The sequence below is a fragment of the Falco punctatus genome (assembly GCF_963210335.1).
Source record: "Falco punctatus genome assembly, chromosome: Z".
Taxonomy (NCBI): domain Eukaryota; kingdom Metazoa; phylum Chordata; class Aves; order Falconiformes; family Falconidae; genus Falco; species Falco punctatus.
In genome coordinates this window covers 16,422,142-16,445,669 of record NC_137586.1, presented here as the reverse complement: position 1 = coordinate 16,445,669, position 23,528 = coordinate 16,422,142, and the positions used below count along the sequence as shown (strand labels likewise).

The 23,528-nt window shown below is 39.3% G+C and overlaps 1 protein-coding gene and 1 long non-coding RNA gene across 2 annotated transcripts in view; one reads left to right on the top strand and one right to left on the bottom strand.

The window, feature by feature from the left end:
* CCDC152 (coiled-coil domain containing 152) overlaps window positions 1–23,467 on the bottom strand; it is a 31,599-nt gene extending 8,132 nt beyond the window's left edge. The window contains exons 1-3 of the mRNA XM_080372211.1: window positions 10,214–23,467; window positions 7,300–7,416; window positions 6,356–6,461 (exon numbers count right to left, since the gene is read on the bottom strand). Of these exons, the coding sequence (XP_080228337.1) occupies window positions 6,356–6,461; window positions 7,300–7,386 (193 nt within the window). The 5' untranslated portion in view covers window positions 7,387–7,416; window positions 10,214–23,467. The remainder of the gene's footprint in view (window positions 1–6,355; window positions 6,462–7,299; window positions 7,417–10,213) is intronic.
* On the top strand, window positions 7,412–16,634 carry LOC308056599. The gene is made up of 2 exons (XR_013924885.1): window positions 7,412–9,594; window positions 9,630–16,634. It is a non-coding gene; the product is annotated as an uncharacterized lncRNA (long non-coding RNA).
* Window positions 23,468–23,528: the final 61 nt, after the last annotated feature.

Here is a 23,528-nt window from a genome sequence, read left to right as displayed (position 1 = left end):
TCTGCTCCTCTGCTGTAAGCAGCATGTTGGAATCATATGCAAACCATTCACTAGCATGTATTCTCTCATGTATTTTCCTTAGCTGTTCCACAAACTGCTTTGTGGTCCACTGATAAGCCTTACATTCTAAGGCTGAGTTGTCTACCTATCCTGTAAATCCATTTGCTTTTGTTTTACATTGGTAATAGGAATGAACTTGAGAATACTTCTCAACTTGAGAATGTACGTACATTAAGATTGTATTGACATTTTAAGATTGTATTGACATTTTTCATCAAGCTATTGATGCAGCCACTCAAACCCAGCAATCAAACTTGTCTTTGGACCAACTCTTCAAATAATACTTTCAGGAAATGTAGCTGACCTGGGTTCTGGGAAACAGCTTGGGACACAAGGCTAAGAGAAATCTTTTTTTCCCAGCAACAGCTGGCAATATCACTGTATAAAAGCCACTCTCACAACTACAGTCTGTTAGGATAATCTGCCAGAGTAAGAATGGAAGTATCAATGCTACATTTCATCTCTGGCATCTTCTCCAGTTCTGCACAGCATTCCTTTATAACTCCATCAATAACAAAACAGTGTTTTTCTTAATCCCACAGTGCTTTGAATTTCAAACTCATTTTACAAGGAATTGAATTGTTAGAAGCAACACTGATTCTGAATACACAGTATGCTGTTACTCCTTCTGAAGGGTCAATGTTGCAGGTAAATTTGCTAAAGTTGCAAAGACAATTTCTACTAAAAAAAGAAAAAGCAGAATGCTTTAGAATAATTATATACTTACTATAATTTATAATCACTACACTAACCATATTATAGAATCATAGAATGGTTTGGGTTGGAAGGGACCTCAAAGACCATCTAGTTCCAACCCCCCTGCCACAGGCAGCAACACCTTCCACCAGCCCAGATTGCTCAAAGCCCCATCCAGCCTGGCCTTGGACACTGCCAGGGATGGGGCATCCACAGCTGCTCTGGGCAGCCTGTTCCAGTGCCTCACCACCCTCACAATAAAGAATTTCCTCCTAATATCTAATGTAAATCTACCCTCTTTTAGTTTAAAACCACTCCCCCTTGTCCTGCCATTACAGGCGCTACCAAAAAATCTGTCCTCATCTTTCTTTTAAGCCCCTTCTAGGTACCAGAAGGCTGCAATACGGTCTCCCCAAAGCCTTCTCTTCTCCAGGCTGAACAACTCCAGCTCTCTCAGCCTGCCTTCATAGCAGAGGTGCTCCAGCCAGACTCTGATTATCTTCGCGGCCCTCCTCTGGTGTTGAGGGCTCCACAGCTGGATGCAGTGTAACATGTTAACCTAATAGAACAGTCATGATAACTGTCTTAATTTCTAAACACATTCTATCACTTTGGCATCTCTCTTTTGCCTTTTGCTTCCTTACTAAGTAGCTTTCAGGACCACCTCTTGGATGTCCCATGATGCTCCAAGTTTCTGATTTTCACTTTTTTTTTGTTACTGCTACTAACAGCTCTGCAATCTCTCTTATTCACTGACCAGAATCTTTATCTTCCAACAATTCTGCCTCCTATCTACACCCATACTAATTTGTTCAACTACGACTTCAATATTATTTAGATTTGGGTTTTTTTCCTGACTATCCCTGCAGCTAAAACTTTGGTTTATATTCCATGCTGATTGCTCTGATGTTTTTACTTGGACTTCTGCTGTCCACATTTTTTTTTGCATTATATGTTTCAAAACAACTCCAGAGGTTATTATCTTCAGTTATATCAGCATAAGTATCTCCTCAAATCATCTCAGTCTTGCCTCATCAAAGCGAGGCACTACTATTCACAAAGCTCAACTCTTTCTTCTGACTTCCATCTGTTTTCAGTCCATTCTACTTCCACAGTCGTTGCAGTCACCCCACTGCTCCGATTTCCTGAGTTGTCTCTTTCAATTTTTCTTCTATCTTTCATCACGCAGGTTTTATGGTAAGAACAATTTCTTCTTTTGTCCACATCTTCCTTTCCCTTTTTAAAATCTATTGTGTATAAACTCTGTCTTCTCTGTTTCTGTCAATAATGAAGCCTCTTGATCTGTTTCTGAATTACTGTCCTGCATTGTCTTTTGTACTTAACAGAGAAACAAATGCCTCAAAATGAGACAAACCGAAAGTTCCATACAGTACACTATCCCACTTCACAATACCCTGTAGAAGATACTTCAAGAAAAACAAAAAGCTGGATAAACACTACCATCAATACATCCTCTCAACTCCCAAAACACAAAAATTAGGGAGACCTGAGTGAGAGGTACTGTCTTCGTGTTTAACAAATGTGTTAAGTTTTGTTACATGAATTTTTCTGATTTTCTTGCACTAATCTGTACTTCTGTATCCACAAGCTTCTGTGGAACTGATTTAACAATGTTATTTGGTAATGTATAGAAAAGTTCCTCCTTTTGTTTGCTAAATCAATCAACAAATTTGATTTCAATCTAGTTACATTGTCTTATCATATTGAACAGTGAATATTCATTCCCTAGCCACTTTCTCTATGCCATTTGTAATTTTAGAGCTACGAGTCACATCAGCTCTACTCTTTCTCTTTAGGCTGAAAAGTATCCAGTCAACTTAAGTCTTTCTTTAGATGTTCCAAAATTGTGACCAAACCCGTGAAGGCCCCAAGTGCATTTTCACCTACCCATCTCCTGGGTGTTTGGCTGGGCTCAAGGCCAACTTAGAAAGAGTACAGCTGGTGACCTTGAAAAAATTGTTTGAAGAAAGCTGGAAGAAACTCAGAAATGCCTGCCACTTCTTCCCTTGAGAGCTGCTTTTAAGCTGAGGCTTTTGCCCTTAGCCTACCTTCTTGCAGCCACATACCATGTAGATCTAGACTCTGATCATGACCTAGGGAGTGACCTCCTGGCTTGATTTCAGACCTGCCTCATCACTAGGGTCCTGCTAGTGATTATTAGACCACGTCTGGCTCTTGTTACCATATCTGAAACTGATACTGACTCAACCTCCTGTCTTGATCTTGGACCTGTTCCATCACTACATACTTGTTTGGTAATGTGGACTTTTGGCTGATGCTGGAAGCCCTCACTGGGCCAGCTCTGCATGGGTAGAGTGTGAGTGAGTCCTAGCTGGTGAAGCCTCTACCTGTGTGGGCCTTGTTATGTGACTGGTTCCCATTTCCCTGTCCTTTGTTCCTCCCTGACTATACCAAACCTTTCCACCTTCTCTGTTATCTTTTCTAGTTCTGGTATGTCCATTTTGAAACATGGTGACCTGTCGAGTAATGAAGCTGGGTTAATTAGCATTGATAATGTACAACTGTGGGCTGGCTTCAGGGGTGTTGGGTTGGTTGATGTAGATAAGGTGCAGCTGTGGCTGGTCCTGTTAAGTGGTTGAGAGCCAATGAAGAGAGAGCAGCCAAGGAAGAAGCAGAGAGGGGAAGAAGCAAGAGAAGAGAGAGCGGGCCCTGGATGAAGTGAGGAGAAGGCAGCAGAGGGACTGGCATGAAGAGTATGCTGTATGAGATGGTAAAAGACCTTGTTGCAGCCGGCTAGTTTGGAGAGTGCTGCAACAGTATCCAGAACATTACATGGATATGAGATGTTTGTTTCTCTGTTTCTTCCATAATCATGCATATCACTGTGTTTGCTTCTTTGACCACTGATATTTTCAGAGAGCTGTCCAGAAGGCCACCAAGATCTCTTTGCTGAGAAGCAGCCTATTAGGGCCAACCACTGTTTATATAATATGCCTCCTATATGCACTGCTACCGGTTTTCATCTCCCCTGTTTATTGCCTGTCATTCAGTATCATGAGATTCTTAGTATAACTGAACAGATTATCATCATCAGCCAACTTCTCTCACTTATTCAAGAGCTCTTCCAATTCATTTCTGATTATGCTAAATTATTTAAGTCCCAGCAAATAACTAAGTGAACACAAGTGGCAATCTCACTGCAGCATGAAACTAAGTTTACTCCTACCATATTTCTTAACTTTCAGCAAGCTGACTTGTCAAGAGACCAAAGTTCTATGAAAAGATTCACCTTTCAGCAGCTCTACAAATTCAGAAGAATAAGCAAGCACAAATCTATGCTAAGTACTAGGTATTATTTCTTTTTTCAAATACTCATCTGAAAAAGATACACTTCTAAAATAAAACAAATCTTAATTTAATAGTTGCCTCTTTAATTTCTCCTTTATTTGGCAACTTTTTTATTATGATGTAAGGGCTTATAATTTTGACCTGTAAAACAGGAAATACCATTTAATTATTTAGCTTCCACTGGAGAGTTTGAATCCTCTTAACATTGATATAAATTATTATTGCCATTCATAACTACTTAGCACCATCATGACAACATACAGACGTGGTAAGAGCTTAACTGAACTCAATCTTGAAGGATTATATGCTATTCCTTGTACTTTATAAGCAAGTTGGAAATGTCACCGAGATAAAATCTTGATGACATTATAAACACAAAATGGGCTGTCCCATATAAACCCATAAAATGGCTGTTTAATCTGAACAGTTTTTCAGTCCTCAAGTGGCTGAACAAATGCCTAGGCAGAACTAGACACTGAGATACCACCAATATTCAAGATCCTTACAGAATTAATTTAAGTGAGAGGGCTGAGCAATAGGCCCTGAGCCAAAGTTGACCTCTAGATGAATGCACCAACCGAACATTATATATCTATCTATCTATATTTAGTATCCAATTGTTAGCAAAATATGCATGATCATTCATGAAAGATATAGCTTAGATAGAATTTAATCATTAGCAAACATATAGCGCCTCCTTCCTTGCTTAGAGGCAGGTAGTCAAGGGTGTGAAACCAGATACGTGGCCTAGTTATCAAAATGGTGGTTAAAATCAAGTAGATAAGGAAGACTGCTTTAGCCTCTCCCTGAGTCTTGGCCAGGCTTTGGTGGGATCTAAGAGCAGAGTGAAGCCAGATGTTTCTGCATTTGAAATTAGGTGAGCTTGTTTATTCAACAATATAAAAGCTGGACCCTCTTACAGTGACTTTGGAGACCTTGCCTATGAGTGGATGCACTGTGTAGGACCTCCCCGTTACTAGGAAAGGCTCTCCAAATCCTCACTGTAACTGGGGCTCCCCAGTGACTGCAGATCTGGATGATGATAAAGTATTAAGGTAACTGGCGATGTATCTTTCTTAACCACTATAGTCTGTCATATGTAGTAGTGATCAGGTGCATTACCTTGCCTTGTTTTATTCTTGCTGTATCATTTCTCTTACTATTCTGTTGCTTCAAATGTAAGTAAAGATAAACACACTTCTTTAACTAGATGTCTGTTTCCTTTGTGCTGACCCTGTCTATTGGCAAAACAGTGAGCAAGATCTGAAGAGGAATATCAAAACTTCAATATAACAGCCAGCATAGTACAGTGAAAATATATTCCTAACTGCAAACTGGGCTATAAGATTCTCCCCAAACAAACCAAATCACACAAGCAACTGAGAAATATAATTCTTTGTTATTTTGGAGCACCAGCCCCACCAGTCTGACGCTATCTCCAATTACAGGCAAGCTTTGACATTTCAGAAGGCAGCAAACTATGCATTCAGGAATGCATCTGGCTCATTTCTCATTGGGCAAAACATTACTGGTGACCAGGTGAAACAGAACATTTGTCATATTGATACCAAAGGAACAGCTCAGCTGGGGGCATGATAGTCTCAGTGCTGACCTTACTTTTCTCAAATGTTGACCCTACTGCTCTACACAGACATCTGAGCTGCTTATGGACTAATGTAAGTCACAGGCTAGCACTTCAAGTAAAACTACTGATGTTGGTTTGCTTAAAAATGCTGACTTCGTGAACTGTTCACTTTGTAAAATTTGTAAACAGTTCACTAGAAACTATAGGCCTGTATGTATGGGAAAGGTAGACATCTGGGCACAACAACGTTATCAGGTGTACCAAGCTCATCTGATCCTCTCCTCCTTTTCCTGCCAATGCATTGTTTCCTTGGAAAAGGTGATAACATAATCAAATGAAAAAAGTCAAGAAAAAAATGAAAGAAAATACAAAATGAAAGTTTTTCTTTCATGGGTACTGCATGCACTCAAAATCTCTTAAAGTGCATGGATACTAACATCAACTGGAAAATAGTTACTTTAACACAGTTCCCAAGGTATGTTTGTGGATTAAAGTTATCTGGTTTATGCAGATGAGATGGATTCCATTACACGACCCAAGATTAAGCATTACTGTTTTTCAAACAGTATATTAGATCCTTGCCATTTTATTTTTGTATTTTACATGACTGAAAATAATGGATATAGTTCTCAGAACTTCCTGAACACAAGCAAAAACCATACAGTTTTTTAAATCACAACTTACCTTCTTTTACTGATTCCTCCATTGATTGGCTTAATGTTAACAACCTGTTACATTTTTCCAGCTGAAGGACCAGTAGGTTATTTGCTTCAGTAATTTCTGATATTTTCTAGAAAATTGGGAAAAGACTAAAATTAATATATTTCAAGTTTTAAATCTTGGGTTTAAGATTAATATAACATTTAATGATTTCACAACACTGCAGTCACAAACCTGTATTATTTGCAGTTCTGGAAATTCTGTTACAGAGAAGATGACGCTAGACTCGAGAGCCTGTGCTACTGTGAGTTTACCCTGAGGAACTAAGAATGCCAACTTACATCACTAGTTATAAACGGGTTTCTTCTTAATTATGTAGTTTGCAGTCTGGACCAATCCTCAGCAAAGTTCTTTCTATTGCTTTGCACATGAGGCTGTCAGTGCCCTTGTTGAGCACCAATGTGGTGTGAATAGGATTTGGTATGTTTTTTGCATAAGAAATGCTATACTTATTTCAGGTGCCCCTTTTATATTGTGTCTAGTATGGACTTACTGATTAGGAATTCAACAGAGAGCTGGCCAATGTGAGTCTAACAGGAAATACAGTACTGATTTTCCTCAGTGGACTAATCTTTTAAGAACTGGCACACACATAAAATAAGAGTCCAGTGCACGTGGAATATAAGAACAGATGCTCCTGCTATGGCAATGACATTTTTCTGGAACAAGGAACAATTTCTGTAATAGTGCAACAAAGCTGTGTAATAGCTTCAATAGCGGCTACTGATACAAAGGGACACTTCCATGCCTTTCCTGAGAAGCCAAAATTGGCCTCTGCACCATTACAAGGCATATTAATAAGGATAAGCTGATACCACTTAGAAGAAATTCTAACTTGAAAAGGTTATTAAAATCTCACAAAATATTTCTAGGTAGCAGTTTCAACATTTTTTACCTTCTTCACTTACCTTTTCTATCTCTGAGAAGTTATCTAAAAGTTTATCAAGGTTCACCACGCTGATTTTCTTCATAGTTTCTTCATGGCTGTGATTCATTTATTTCTGGACCATACAATCCAGTGATCACTGTATATATAGAAAACAGCATTTCTCATTCATACTATGTCAAAAGATTTAATACGCACAAAGGTAATGCAGAACAAAGAATACTTTTTTAAAAAAATTAAAACTATTCTTACACATAAAGCTAAACTTAAACCAGCCTAAGATCTTTCATTCCTAAGAAACTGAACGAATTTCAGAAAGCCCAGGCAAAATCTATCAAACCAATAGATTATATAGATGAATTTGTTATTTTTTACTGCAATCAAAAAAAACCCTCCAGATTTGAATCCACTTTCACAAACACAATGATTCAATTTTACCTAAATATGTTAGTGGTCTGCACATAGGATGCTTTTAAAGCACATGACCAATTTCTCGTTAGATATGCTGTTAAAAAACAGACTGGTCTTCCTGTCCTCAATTTAAAGACTAGGAAATTTAATCAATTGAAACAATTACTCTCTACTATGCATATTTTAGAGGCAACAGATGATATTTTGTTAAGTCTGGTTAACCTGAACATGTTACTTAAGTAAATGAGAGTTTAGCAGGCACACATTAATGCAGGGTGTAGACCTTTTACCTGTGTAGATGCTCTAATACTTCACTACTCGGGCTTCAAGTTACTTACTCATTTTCTTATAAACAATTTGCATTAATATCAGTGATGACAAACAGCAGCACATAAACCCTACCATATGAGTAAAAAGACAGTATTTTGAAAAGCACCCATATAATTCCAAATTATTAACACAATTCCTATTTTTTTTAGAAATTCTACTTAAAGAATCAACATACATTTGCAAGATGGATATGAAAGACACAATATGAATTATATTGAAACTAAACAAATTGAAAAATATTGAAACTACCTCTGAACATCAGGCTCCATGAAACAAAAATTCCAATACAAGATAAACCATGTATTCCAAACAAAATCATCACTTCTGTGTGGTAATGTATGAACTGCTTTTTTACAAATAACAAAAAAACCCGAGAGAGATGAACCAGAAGTTAGAGTGTGTGCACTGCCCTGAAACTGAATGGATTTCCAGACAGAAATACTGACAGAGAAGTCAGGCAGAAATAGAGAAAGAAATGAACAACTACTAAGCAGGAACCAAAATAAAATAACTAAATTATTTTCTCAGTCATTCATTATTTACAAGTCTTCACATGCATGTAGCTTCTTGACAAAGCAATAAGAGGAAGATGCTGGTTCTGTGTGTTGAATACTCATTTTTCTCTTGTACTCACTGTTTCCTCAGAGGGACTAAAACTAATACCATTAGCTAAAGCTAATTAACTTTTTTTTTAATCAACAATTTCTAAGACTATATGTAACATTAAAGAACTAATGCTTCTAAGTTAAATCAGTGATTTTTTACTGAGCAATCTGAATTACTTTTAGCTATCATAATGCAATGATTTGTTAAAAAAGGAATTTAAACTATTTATTCAGGACATTCAATTCTGTAAAACAATTTCATGTCTTAATATTCTATTAGTTGATAATCTAAATGTATTCTATGAATGCCAGGCCCTGATCTTTCCAGTCCTTATTGTGGACAGTGTCTTATCTGTTTGTCAATCACCATTTCTTCACATCATGCCTTTGAAACTGTGTTTCACTTTCTAAATCTTAACTGAGGATGGGAGTTTGGGGAGCTACCATGTTGTGTGGTGTTTGGTTTGTGCATTTTCTTATTCCATGCCATCATTTATTTCCTCAGAAGACAGGATGTGCTCAGCACTTGGCAGGATTAGGCAAGTGCCACTGGGAATAAAACTGCTGCTGAACTGAAAGCGGTAAATTAAAAATAATATGTTGTATTATTGTTTTTCCAGTAGGAAAACTCATCACTTTTATTTTTATGTGTATCATTATTATATATGTTATGTCTTCCAAAGCCATTTCTGTTAAGCCTCCCACCCGTTTTGAACTATGGTATTTATTTGACTAGGGGCAAAATTAAAGATTTAAAATGTATTTTTGACTGTCATAAAACTGACACCTTTATTTAATCTCTCTTTAACCCCTTGATGTCCATGCTCTTGCAGTATCTTTTTTTAAGTATTGCTGCTGATGATCTGATTTTGGAATTTAAGGTTTCATTTTTGCTTCAGATAGCAGTGCAACCTGTATTTCCACCCAAAATAAAATAAGTTTATATTAGTTTGTAACAGCGTATCTTAATTGTAATTATTCAGTTGTATCTCAATTGTAATCAAAGCAATTATTCAGTAATAGGCACTTCAAATAGTCTCATTTTGCTGAACGCCATCCTTAAGATGGGCACCTGACATTTGCATCGACTACAACCTTGCTTTAATTACTCGGGCGGTGGTGAGGTGTATTTTATTCTTTTTTAATTACTCACCCTGAGCACACATAGAACATGGCTTGCAGATGAAAATTATCATTGGCTAAGTGGCACCCGCAAGTGGGCTGAATCCCATCCCCTCACCCGATTTCACCGATAACCGCAAGAGGCCCGAGCCACCAGCTGCCCCACTGCAAACCCCACCGACGCTGCCCACCGAGTCCTAGCGACCCTCTTTCCCTCACCCACCCCTGCAGCTTGTCTACACAAACTGCCTTGGGTAGAACTAAGGCCCTCCCACGGTCTCGGGTAGACAGGACACTCAGAGCACTGCCTTTCACTCCGCAGTGCGCAGGCACAACCGACAGACCGAGGAGGGTAACAGCGTTCCCCGCACGGGCCGAGCCGCCCACCCCGCTCCCCACGGCCCGCGGAGAAGGACCTGCGCGCGCGCACCCGAAGGCGGGAACCCCAGCTCCGCCGGCGGAGCGTACCACTACCGATCCTGCGGGGGTCACTTTAGCTCCCCTTCCCGCCGGCCCGCGGGTGGGCTCGCCCGCGTGCCCGCGCTTGGACCGCTCTGCGTGAGGCGCTGCAGGGCGGCGCCTCGCCCGGCGGGGGAGGGGGCTCGCTGCGGGCGAGGCGGGGGCGGTCTGTCGGCACCCCTCGCCAAGTCTCCCCGGGGTGGCCGGGGATGGCGCCTGCCTGGGGGCAGGGTGGTAGAGGAATGCGGGGCAGCGAACCCCAATGCTGTCTTGATATATATAACCCCAAGGACAGCGCCGCAGCTTACTGCTCCATCAAATACTCCCAAACAAAACATGAACACCTCAGCAGGGCACGTGTTGAGGCCCTGATCTCACTCCTCCGTGCAGTACGTGAATTATTTTATCAAATGGTTCCTCACATAGATCTTAACACCAGCTGAGGGGGCACTTCATGTGCGGATGAATGTTCCTTCGAGTGGCATCAAATAGATGGATGGGAGCACTTCTGTGAGTGAGAGATTCAGCCATTCACTTTTGATGCCAAAACGCCACAGAGTAACTGCTCAGAGACAAATTTTGTCTTTAAGCTGCAAAGGTATTTATTTTGTGCAATGTTGGGGAGCTAGCCGATTCGCACCAGACAAACTAGCTCCAAAGTTTTCAGTGAAAAGTTAGGTTTTTTTAAAAGCTTTTTTTTTTTTTTTAAATACAGCTTTTGTGAGAGGTTACACAATGTCTTTACATACATACTCATTTGATTTTGACACCTAATAGTTCCATTCACAGTAGGTGGGATCTAGGTGGAGTAGACCTTTCAATTTTCTTTGTTCAGTGATTTCCTGACTTGATGGTCTCCTTATCTCCTTCAGGTGCCCAACTTACCTTTTCTAATCATTCAGAGTACATTCAGTGGAACCTTTTCGAATTATTCAGAGTACATTCCTTTCTCAACACAAACAGAGCATCACCCAGAGCGTTGTACCAAACTCATCTTGACTCATCTTTTTTTTTAAGACCTTGTTCTGTTTCAGTTTATCACTGGTTTCTCAGTATTCATACTTCACATCACATGGCTACTGACCAGTGATGCTCCCCAGCCTACCATTCATTTTTCTGAGGGAAATTGCCATGAAGAGCTTCTTAGGAAAGCTTCCAAGACACCCACCTCAGGGGGTGCACCCCCAGGCTGGAGGCTGTGTAGCCAGGTGGAGGCCAGGGCCTGGGGCTTCCTGGAGGCCACAGCGGGCTACCTGGAGGCCACGGGCTTCCTGGAGGCCACAGCGGTGCTGGGGTGCTGGAGGTGACGGAGGGTTGTGTTGCTGCTTCGGGTAGGCTGGGAAATCAACTGTTTTGCTTAAATCGTAAAAGGAGCAAGTTACGTCATTGTTTTTCTTTTCTGTTATGGAAATTTGGTAGCCAGGCCCATTAAGATTAACTTGTCCTAAGGTTTTGTGCGTTTGGTTTTTTTTTTGAAAGAGACATGTAGGACTCGTAGGGACCCATTGCATTGCTGAGTAACATCCATGTGAAATCAGAGGTGACCAAGCCCATGGTCCCACAGGGAAATGAAACAACTCCCCCTCCTACAGCTTCTTCCCACCTTACTAGGTATGAATTGCTTCTTTTCTAGGCTAAAGTTGGGTTGATGATCCAGACATACCAACCTCTCTTTTAATCATGCCAGGAGTGTCTAATGTGAGGTTTAATATTCTTCCTTACCATGGAAATAAACTGTGCTGAGACAGTGGGGATTCTTCAGTAGTTGGGTTCGTATCAGTCAATGTTGTAACTGTAGAATAGGCTTCTTAGCTAGGTACCCTAGCTGAAAACTTCACAGAAAAACGTCAGCCATTTTTTCATTTCAGTGATAATAACTAGGTTTCAGGGTTAGTAGTGCTGAGTGAGTGAGAGTGAGTGACTATTTGTCATAGTTAAGAGAATGACTGAATACTTTAGTTTGGAAGAGGCTTCTGGAGTTCTGGGTTCAAACAGCTTCTGCAGACAGGGCCGGCTTCAAAGCTAGAATGGGTTTCTCATGGTCTTGTCAAGTTGGGTTTGGAATATCTTCAAGGAGAAGATTTTTATGGCATAATCCGAAGACACATTGTTTTACAGGCTTGGACTCAGACACAACTGTTAATTTACTTTACAGACATAGATTTTTTCAGACACAGGCTGTAAAATTACATTCCCAGAGCTACACCTGCATGCCAGAATAAATGGACTTCTTACAAATGCTAAGTATGCCGTAGCGTTCTCAGATGGTCTTGGTTTTGTTTGTAACAGAGAGGGGAGCTGTTACACCTTGAATGCTTGTTGATGCTGTCCTCAGAGCAGAACTGCCTATCGTGCAGATCAGAAACTGTGCGAGCATGCAGGACTCTTCATGCCTCAGAACATCCAGAGAAATATCAACCTACCAGTCATGGTCACGAATGCTGTTTGCAACCAACTGCTTTATCAGAATGCTTGAGAGTTGCTGTCCACCAGGACAGTGGTGATAAAAATAAGCTTTGTGGGTAGAAGATCCACAGCTGAGATACAAGCAGGGAAAGGACACACTGCTAAGCATGTCACAATGACAGATAGTAATAGGGGAAGGGGTATTCTGGTGGCCATGTCCCAGGGAACTCGGTACACGCTGCTCATGTTTTCTAGCTCACTTTCCTCACTTCACTGACCACTTTTCACAAAATCTGTTACACACTTTCAATTGGCCTTGTGATGCCAGAAGTTTAATGTATAACCTTAGTATAATTATTAGATTGTAATTGAGAAGTCCTTGTATTAGTATAATTATTAAGATTATGATCAAGAAGGCCTGGTATTGTATGGACGAGATTTATAATCCAACTTGAAAGGAGCATCTGAGATGAGAAAGAACAACTAATTAAATATTGAAGGAACATCTAGGATGAAAGAAAAGAACTAATTGAATCTTATGGAAACCTAGAAGGTTTTGCCAAGAAAACATTGTAAAAGAGGACCAAGATGACCAGGTCATGAAGTATCTAGAAATGGATTTAGGTTGGTGGTCACAAAAGCAGCCCTTTGACTCAATTCAGAAGAAAACTACTCATGTGCAAAAGAAGAAGGGACTAATATAAATGAATTCTGGGAAACAATAAAATATGGATGGATTTTGGGGAAACTTAATGCATATGTATGATTATACAGAATATAAGGGACATGTATTTGAGGACAAGGTTAGCATGTTAGGATGAGATATCCCCCATGCTCCCGGCACTGTAATAAAGAATGCCTGCTTTCTAAACTTCAAAACAACTCATAGAAAGTTTCTTCAACCAATCTTTTGGTAACACTTGTAAACTGCAGCACTGCCAAAAACCTGTTCAAAAGGTTATTTACTTCAAGAAAAAAGTTCCAAGTTTAATTTGTTAGAGATTTAAAAAATTTATTTTATTTAATTCCAAGTTATTTGTTAGAAAAGACTAGATCAGCATTTTAGTCAAAGTGAAATGTCCCAGCAATATCTTCTTGTCTTAGATCCAGAAAAACATGCACAATCACATGCACAGTTGATTGCTATAAAAAACCCCAACAAACTGAGTGGTGAAGATTTTAATGCACAGTAAACCACAGTGTATTGCACACATTGTTTTTTCTGTTGATTATCTAGCGGAGGCTTTATTTTATAGATTACATTCACAAGAAGACAGGGAATGAAGACTGAAATCCAGTTCTCATGATAGGCAAAAATGTTACCCTGTGGCCATATGCTATATTTGTAATTATGCTATGGTAAATGACTCGTATGTAAATACGTCATTTAACCTCTGGGAAGGTGATAACTATGAGCAGAGTGGGAAAAAATACAGAAGAAAAACTGAGGGAAAAATGGGTGAGGTATTTTGACACAGAAATACATAGAACAAAAACCTGTAAGACAGGGGTAAAACATTTAACATGGAAGGTTTAGCTGTCAGCAAATACTCTTTTGTTTTAGGTTTTGAAAATACTGCTGCTAAAGTAGTAAGCAGTTTAGTACTGCAAACTTCTAAAACTATGAGAGTTTTTCTGTAGTTCATTTGGAGTTCGTTCTATTTTTTTTTGCCTTTTTATATGACAGTAACTTGTCTGGCAAGACAGTTCAGGTCTGGTGGTCACTGAAAAAATGTCTGATATCCACTGTGTGTTAGGCAAAGGAGATCTTTTCTGGCAGAAACCGGCAGGTAGCTGGTTGATGCTGTATTAATGCAGTACAACCTACAGAGGGTTTCTAACACAAATAGAAAACAATGGCCTTTTATTGCCATTGTGAGCAACCCTGTAAGAGAAACTTGTGTGCCAAAGACCTAATAACATGGCAGTCCCACACATGTTTCCTATTCTACTTCTCACAAACAACATCAGCTGTGTATGTTGAAAATCTCATGGTTAGGCATAGGCTTGGGTGATTTCTTAACGACCTTCATGCTATTACTACATTTTGGTGGTCTTTAGTACTCTTCCTTACAAACTCAGCCATACCAGAGGAAGGTGTCAGTTGCATTTACACAGTTAAGATTTGCAAGGTTCAACTCAGTTTACAAAATTACTGTTTTCCTCTTCTCTGAAGAGCACATGGAAGGAAGAGCACAGGTTTTAACCTGCTCTAGACTGCTGGAGCACTCATCACAGTGCTTAACATGCTATAGTGTTAGGCTGCAGGCTAGCTTAGTAAGATGGAGGATAGATTTTACTATCATGCATCTTGGGCATCAGCATACTGTTTGCTATGTTGTATTCCTCTTGCTAGAATTTATTTTTCTGGTTTAGGAGATGAAAGATGTCTGTGAGGAGGGATTTTTGATATAGAAGCACCCATTTCTGTTTCATTCCTCAAAATGTTCTTTATTTGTCCAAAGGATGAAAACATACAAATACATGTTTATTAAGCAGGGTAATATACTAGAACACATTTAAATATAGATTTTAAATTGATAAATAAATATATATGTGTATACAGGAAAATATATCCATTAAAACAATATCTGTAGCTATTAAAATGACCTCAGTAAAAATCGTTGATTGCATGTTACCATCCCTCATGCATGTTGGCTATGAAAAAAAGCCAAGAAGAAAAAAACACTGAATATGTGACCTTATTCTCCTAACTGGAGCCACCAAACAACATGAAAAGCTGCTTAGTTTCAGCATATTCACAAGCTGTTATTTTGTTCAGCAACAGAACAGAAATATTCTTCCACAAAGTTTTTTCTTTGTCCTTGTGTCTTTTTGCTTGGCAAAGAATGACCTAATCTTTGCTTTAGAGGTTCAGTAATTGAAAAAATAATGGCTTAGCATTAGTGCTTATGGTGTATCAAAATACAAGTTTAAATATTTGTAACAGGACCTTGGTGGGAAGTAAATTTCTGATGTCGCTTATATAAATTCCATATGCTTGTAATCTTAAGGAGTGTTCTGTGACGCAGGATGAAGTAAAATGAAAAGGTAAACACTAGGTAAATTGGAAATGAAATCTCCTAAAATGTGTATCATTCTGTGACTCTGTAAAAACCTGGATTTTGTTGTCTCCAGGAGTCATTGGGGTCAGATCTAAAAATCACACAAACTTCTGCATTAGCTGTGCCACATGTTCAACTTAAAATGGCTTTGGTTTGCCTTCTGAAGTAACTTTCTAAAGTACTACACATGGAAAATCAGCTCACTGTATCATGCTGTCTACGGGTCTTTTTTTGGAATAGCCTGTGTTTGCAGCATAACATTTAGTAAAATATTTAGCTGTACAGTATTGAAGGTACCACAGCATGTTCTAGCACTTTGTTGTATAGACAGACTGGTACGTGCTGTTCCCAAGAAGAAAAAAGCTGCTCATATGTCATTAGAGCCTAAGAGGCCTTTGCAGTCATTTAGCTTGTCAGAACAATAATTTTGTTTTAAAAGTCTCAACCATCACCCAAGGAGTGAAAACGTTAATTTGTAGCACAGCACGTTTGCTCTTTGTCTGACACACATGCTCACTTACGTTGGGCTTTTTAAAATTTGCTCAATCATACACATACATATGCATGCCTAAACAGAAATCACATACTTAGGCTAAATAATGTAACTACATTATTACAAAAGTTTAGTCTGTAGGGAAGAAAGTGTCTATCGGTACACAAGCAGATTCAGATGTTCTTCAACATGAGTTCTTCAGTAGTCAAGTATTCTTCGTTAGAGTGTACCAGTATCATCCACTTGGATTCAGTTTCAGAGAGAACATACTTATGCAAAAATAGATTGTTGATTTTTATTATTTGCTTCTGTAAAACTTCAAGTCACTAGAATAATTTTCTTCTCAAAAGGTTTTCACTTTACAAATTACTATTTACTATTTATACTGCAGCCATGTCAGCCTTCCAGCCATGCCAAAGCTCTGTCCTGCAACCCGTGGTGCAAGCCTACAAAAACCAGGCTTTGCGTGGAAGCATTTAACAAATAGGTATTATGTCCAGTTTAAATAGCATATGACAAGGATAACTGCTGAACCTCAGGGATGAAGAGTAATAGAGAAGGAAGGACAAAGTCAAAAGAAGTAATTGTATTGCTTCCAATGGCTTCATAGGTAACCTAGCCTGCATTTCTTTGCTTTCTCTCTTACATCAGATTTATCTTTCTGTTGATGTACTGGTGGGTCAAACTATTAGAATTTCAATTTTAAGCACATTTCTAACGATTGTATTCTTATAATTTATTTGTAATTCTGGATGTCTTGTTCATTTAAAGTAATGCTGAACTTCTGATGTAGTTTTCTTGTACTCCTAAAAAAACCCATCAAGGTGGTAGTGAGTGCCTGAAGCACACAAATGTGTACGTATGTGTCAGACTGGCAAGGAGCATAGTTTCTTAAATATATCTACTAGACTGTAAGAACATACTGCTTTGAAAGGGACTACATTTTCCAGAGATTATCAAATCTTGTCTGATTGATCCTATGCAAAGGAGTCTATTTAGACAATGCTTTGTTTGTTTTATTTTGTTTCTTAATTTTCCTTCCATTAACTATTAGCCCTTCTCCTATGGAAGTTAAGCAGTTGGGGGTAGTCTTGTGAGAAACGAATGCTTGTGCCTAAAGCATCATTTACTACACCATGGAAACAGGAAGACAACTTGTCAAGACGTAAGCTTCTATTTTCTTGTACTTCCATTTGTGACAGTGCTCAACTATCAGTGCCAGGCTAAAAACATGCATTTGTCTTCTAAATAGTCATTTAATACATTCCTCAAGTAAGTTCAGAAGGTTGTTACAATTGATTGATTAGCAGAAATCAGCTAATTAATACTAATCACATTCTGAAGAAAGTGACACATTTGCCATTATTTACACTATCAAAGCAAGAGACTTTGTGTCCCTAGAGCTTTTTATAAAATAGGTAATTCTTTGGCTAGTCTTTTCTTATAGTCTGAATACTGCTACAAATTGTATCAACTATACTTGAGTAAAATTTTGCACTTTTGAATACTGTACGCTTACAAATCTAATGGAAGTTAACACAGGTCCTTGCCCAGAGTTGCACTTTCTTCCATCAGTAATTTGGCTCAGGAAATTTCACTTAAAAGTTTTCATGGCATTTAAAGGAACTAGCAAATATTTCTGATGCCATCAAAACAATATGCCATGACAGAGAAAGAATTCTAATGCATAGGGAAGAATGTATTTTAAGGAACCCCACTATCCAGGCCACAGCTTGAGGACAGGGTGCTCATGGTGATCGTAGTATCTCTGGATAACAAGCCTACAGAGATCAGACAGCTGTTGAAGAAGGGTTGGACCCACTCATTTGTTAGCACAGTTTTGCTAGGAATCACGTTGTCTTTGGTAGCTTTCTGAACTTGTGCCTTACTCTTCCAAGGAAAGTACATTTAGTTGGCTCACAGAATTAGCTCCTGAAGAAGTTTTCCATCCAGAAGGGCAAAACTGGTATTTTTTTTGTTTGTAACCTGAGGCTGTAGCACTGTACGTGCTACACAGATAGCTGCTGTGAAATAGATCAGAAAATACTCATATACTGTTCTATACTTTATGGTTTTCTGGTATAATATCATAAGGTTTCATATGCAAGTGAAAAAATATGTAAAATACATGTCCTTTTAATTTTATTACTGGAGAAAAAAGTGTAAGGATTATTTCCTGGCATGCCTAGGCCTCAGGTGTCTCTTATGGAACAGATTGTATTTCCTTCACCATGAGCTCAAAAGCAGACCAAGGGCAGTGGTGGAAGCATCATTTATAGCATCTGTGACAGGAAGCTACAGAATGTTGTCAGCTCTTCAGCTACGCTTTTGCTTCCACTAAGCGTTCTGCAGACTTTTATTCCTTCCACTTTGGAGGAGGGGAGATCAGCTATGTTCTCTCACAATTTGCAACATGATGTGGAAGGTTCCCCTGCTTTGTCAGACTAATTTCAGGAAGCTAATATATGATTACTCAGCTAAATTTCATATATTAGGATAAATAAGTTTGTATTATGCAAAGGAGGTATCAAAACCTGTAGCAGAAAAAAAACCCCTGTCAAACATTTGTGTCAGTTTACTAAGTGCATCAATTTTAACAGCTGTATCTGCTTTTCATTACAACTACTGACTACAGTTGTCATCCACACCACTCCTACAGATCCTCCTACACAGCTGATTACCCTGCAGGTTGCTGAATCCTGGCAGCTGGTCCACTGCACCTGTTCTCTTCTTTTCCATCTGTTTCTGAATGTTGCCTGCTCTCTCTAATAGTCCTGATTAGAGAAGGTGAGGAAATGCTTGCTCAATACAGTTATGACAGAGTGTTTAAGTAATATACAAATCACAGAAATGGATTTGAGCTACATTTTGCTTCTCTGTGGCCTCAGGGCATGGTTTCTATGGTGGTTAAAGCAGTGACTGTGTGTGCAGTTAATAATGATTAGTCAGAAAAAAGAATTTGTACTGTAAAATTACACTTAAAACAGCAGAAGTTCCAAGAGAGAAATACAGCCACTGGTATCTCCTCAAAGTCAATTGGCTATAGAAGCTGGTTAAAATCTCACCAATTCCACTGTCTTGGTGAACTAGGATGTTCTGAATTTGAGCTGAAAAATAGGTAATGAAAAAGTAATATCCTGTAGTGTTTACATGTCTGCCTGCCCCCCAGGTTTGCATTGGGTAATGGCTTTAAACTGAAAGAGGGTAGATTTAGGTATTGAGAAGAAATGCTTTACTGTGAGGCACTGGCACAGGTGTGCCCAGAGAGGCTGTGGATGCCCCACCCCTGGCAGTGTCCAAGGCCAGGCTGGATGGGGCTTTGAGCAACCTGGGCTGGTGGAAGGTGCTACTGGCCTTGGCAGGGGGGTTGGAACTAAATGATCTTTAAGGTCCCCTCCAACCCAAATCATGCTATGATTCTACAATTGCTCCTTTAATAAAGAATAACAACATGCTTTAAACTTTTTCTCCATTTTCCTCTCCAATTAGGTAATCTGAGTCAAGCACTCGTTTTTATAGAATGTGTGGTAGTAAGGCCCTGAGACAGCACATCTCACTGCAGGAAAAAAGCTTGACTCTGGCTACATGTTGTATAGTTTTAAGTTTCTCTTTGAACCAGAGCATTGTTTCCCATTCTTATAACTGCTGGTCCAAACACAGTTATATATACTAAGCTGTGAATGAGTAGAGTGTTCCCAACGTAGACTGCTGTCATGAACTTGAAACATTTCTAAAAACATGGCAAGTCTACATTACACTCATCTCTTTAATAATCCTACTATTTTGAAATACAAAACATACCTTTGATAATGCTAATTTTTATTCAGAAAGAATGAACAGCTGTCACACCTGCTTATCTCACCTCCTGTATCATAAGTCAGGGAAAATATTTCAACTCAGGTAGTAAAGAATAGAAGTGTAAGTCATTATATTTGACAAAATTACTTATTATCTTAGTGGAAAAGGGTATAGATGATGCTTTTTCAGTCTCTTTTAACAGCAACTTGAAGCCTTGGAAGTGCACATTGTCTTTGAAGGATAAAAGGGGCTCAAAATTAACTCTTCCAAACTGAGGTGTGCTTCTTGACACTAAGAGGCAGCTAGCACAGCAACTTGAGTCCTCCTTGCTTTTGAGAACCAACATGGTTTCCCATTACAGATATTCATATAGACTAGCCCCTGATAGGAAATATAAGTGTAAAATGTCATTCCAAGGATGGGAACATATGACCAGTTTATATGCCAAATCTTTAATGCAGTCAAAGTTACTGGATTTACCACCAAAATATTCCTTGCTTACAGCGTTCCATCTGTGATGTCTGTTCCTCTTCACCTTGTACATTTTAGTCATGAATTGAAACTTGGAAATTGCAATTTAATAGGCATTTCTAAAAGAATGAATTCTGTCATTTTTACATTGAATCATGTCTGGCATTGGGACATTATGTAGCATTATTTCTCAATATGAATAAGAGAGAAGATAAAAAATTGCTGATCCAGAGGCTTTTTCTGTAGACCACAGATATATTTCCCCCCACTTCAAAGAAAAGGTGAAAGTAAATAATTTGCTTTACAACCATGTAATATAAGCTTTACTGTGTTTGGCAAGTGCATCATATCAAAATAATAGGTTGCTGTGTTTTGTAGGAAAACAGTGGATTGCCAGCATAAAACATAAAGTCCAGAGACAACTGCCAAGTCCAACATGGATTTATCTTCTAAGTACCCACATGTGAACTATGTGAACTGTACAGACTGCAGCCATTAGGCATGTGATTACTTGAGCTGCGCTGCTGCTGGAGGTGGGAAGGAGCTCAAGCTGGTGTTTCACAGTCCCTTTAAGGTGACCACCAGAAGAGGTGATTACATTGTGTCTTTGCAAACACACACCTACCTTGAGCTGTGTATTTCTCCTGTTTCTTGCCTGCATGAGTGAGCTGCATAAGGGAGCTGTTTTCGCCAAGGAGATACTCCTGGGAAGATCACTTCTAGCTCCTACCTCCTTTGCTCTTGGCCATATGATCCTTTCTTCCTTGGTGCTCATCAAGGATGTTGCTCAATCAGTTTAACTCATTAATCAACAGAATGTAACTTGTGATACTTTGCTTTCGTGATTTTCTCAGGTTGTAGAAAGTTGGATCAGCTCATGGAAGGGCACTGGCAGAGAGCACTGGAACTGGCACGGGGGAAAGCAGTGAGAGCTGGAGTTCACCATACAGCAGTGGTGATCCACTGTCTTCATTAAGTCGCAGATGGAGTGATGCACCTTACTCGTAAGAGAGAAGTAGCAGTATATTTTTTGGTATAGAACAGATTTAACAAAGTTTGATAGTAAATGCAGCAGTGGTTTGAGAAGATTCGATGGCAAGGTACATGTTTACTGCACAGAGGACAGGGTCAGACAAAACTGTCAGGGAGACCCCTCCTGTTGAGTCATGACGTTCAGAAAGGACCCCTTTGCATCCTGAACTCCTCCTCAGAGGGGAGTTTAGGTGGGGCTAGATCCAGACATAGTCTTAGACTTGGTCACCAATTTATATCTAAAGGATTATCTATGCACAATCAATCCTTTATATTGCTTAGCTAAGATTTCAGAGTTTAGTCTATTATTCACTTATCAGAGTGAAAAGTCAGAGGTATATTCAGTATTTTTAAGCTTAAGCACCCATTAGAAATTAATCTGACCAGTTTCTCCATAACACTTTTGATGTCATACACTGACCTTTTGGGGTCTCCATTAAGAGTAGCTGTTGTTTTCTAACAGTGGCTACCGTATTATTATAATAATTTAAATTATAAAAATCTATTGTGACAAGGAATCTCTCAGCCTCGAGTAACCTTGAGAGGCTCCCTACTCAAGGGGAGATCCCAGTGTGCAGCCTGCTGCCATGCAGGAGAGCTCAACGGGTCCACGGAGTAAGATAATCAACTCATAGTCGTGTTTGCATACTGACAATTTCTTTTGCACTTGGCTTGAGTCAGACCTTGACCAGCACTGGTAAGTGGGCACGTGGTTCACAATAGCCCTTGGCTCTTGTGTTCTTACCTGTCTTTGGGACACAGCCCTCATGACCCAGATCCATCCATCACTACCACCACAGGTTATCTCTTCAGCATTGTCATGGAAACAAGGGTCAGGACTGGGGGGAAGAGGGCAGGGGAAGGACCACACTGCCATTGCTTAAATGTCCAGCTGTGAATCCAACTTTCACTGGGGCTCAGGTAATTTTAGAGCCTTATAAAAGGCAGAAGCCTTCTGGAACTTAGTTCTTCAAGCAGGAGGTATAAGCAAGCATATTTATTCCCTATGATAGTTCATTTGCATTTTCTACAGATTAAATTGTTTCTATAGACAGCATAAACTGTAAGAGAACCAATGCCCCTCTCTGGATTACCTTGTCCAATGGTTCAGCTAAGTTGAAATTCACATCAAGATACCTTAATTTAACAAATATATTTGGTGTCTGAATGTGAGCAAGATGCCCATGCTCCCATTCCAGTCTGAAGACTGCAGAGACCTCATCAGCTCACCTAAAGTAGACACCTTTATCTGGTCAGCTAAGTAGCTCTTTAGACTATTAACTAGAACGATAACTTAGACTTACCTGACACAAAGATGTTTACATTCCTGGAGCTGTTTTCTTCTACTGGGGATCATTTCAACTGCCAAAACATGGGCATTCTACACTCAGGCTTTTAGTTAAGACAATCTACACAAGACCCGTGCTGTTCTGGACCAGCACCTGGAAGCCCAGTTACGTACCTTAAATGGCATTGGACATCTGTGTAAAGGAACTGAATCATACACGGATTGCCTTGGGAGGAAAGGGTTTGCTCTTGTCTATCTAGCTGGATTCCTCCAACAGCTCCCTCCCTATGTCTAGAGAAAAGAGAGTAGTACATTACTAAGTTACACACTGGGAGCCATTCAAGAGACAGCATTTTCCATAGAGACAGACTATCTGACATTTCTGACATCTCAGAATTCATACACTGCTAGATTTTAACTATCACTACAAGTCACTATCGAGGTTTGTCAGAATATCTGGTTTGTGGATTCAGCTGTAGGTACAGATCTTGAACCGCTGCAGCTTGTTTATTTGCAACCACAGGCTATTCCAGCCAAAGGTAAACTGGTCTGCTAAGCTAGTAACACATGAATAGGCATTTCTGGGTACAGCATGTCCTATTTCCATCTATAAATTTAGGTCCATGCTTCTACTTTTAACTACAGACATATCAATCAGTGAAAACACTGATCCTATTAGGCATTGCTTGTATTCTAAGAAAAGCTGCATTCTGCTTTATTAAATGAGAAATACTCGATTTCTCCTCATAAACCCTCTATTTTCCATTGAAA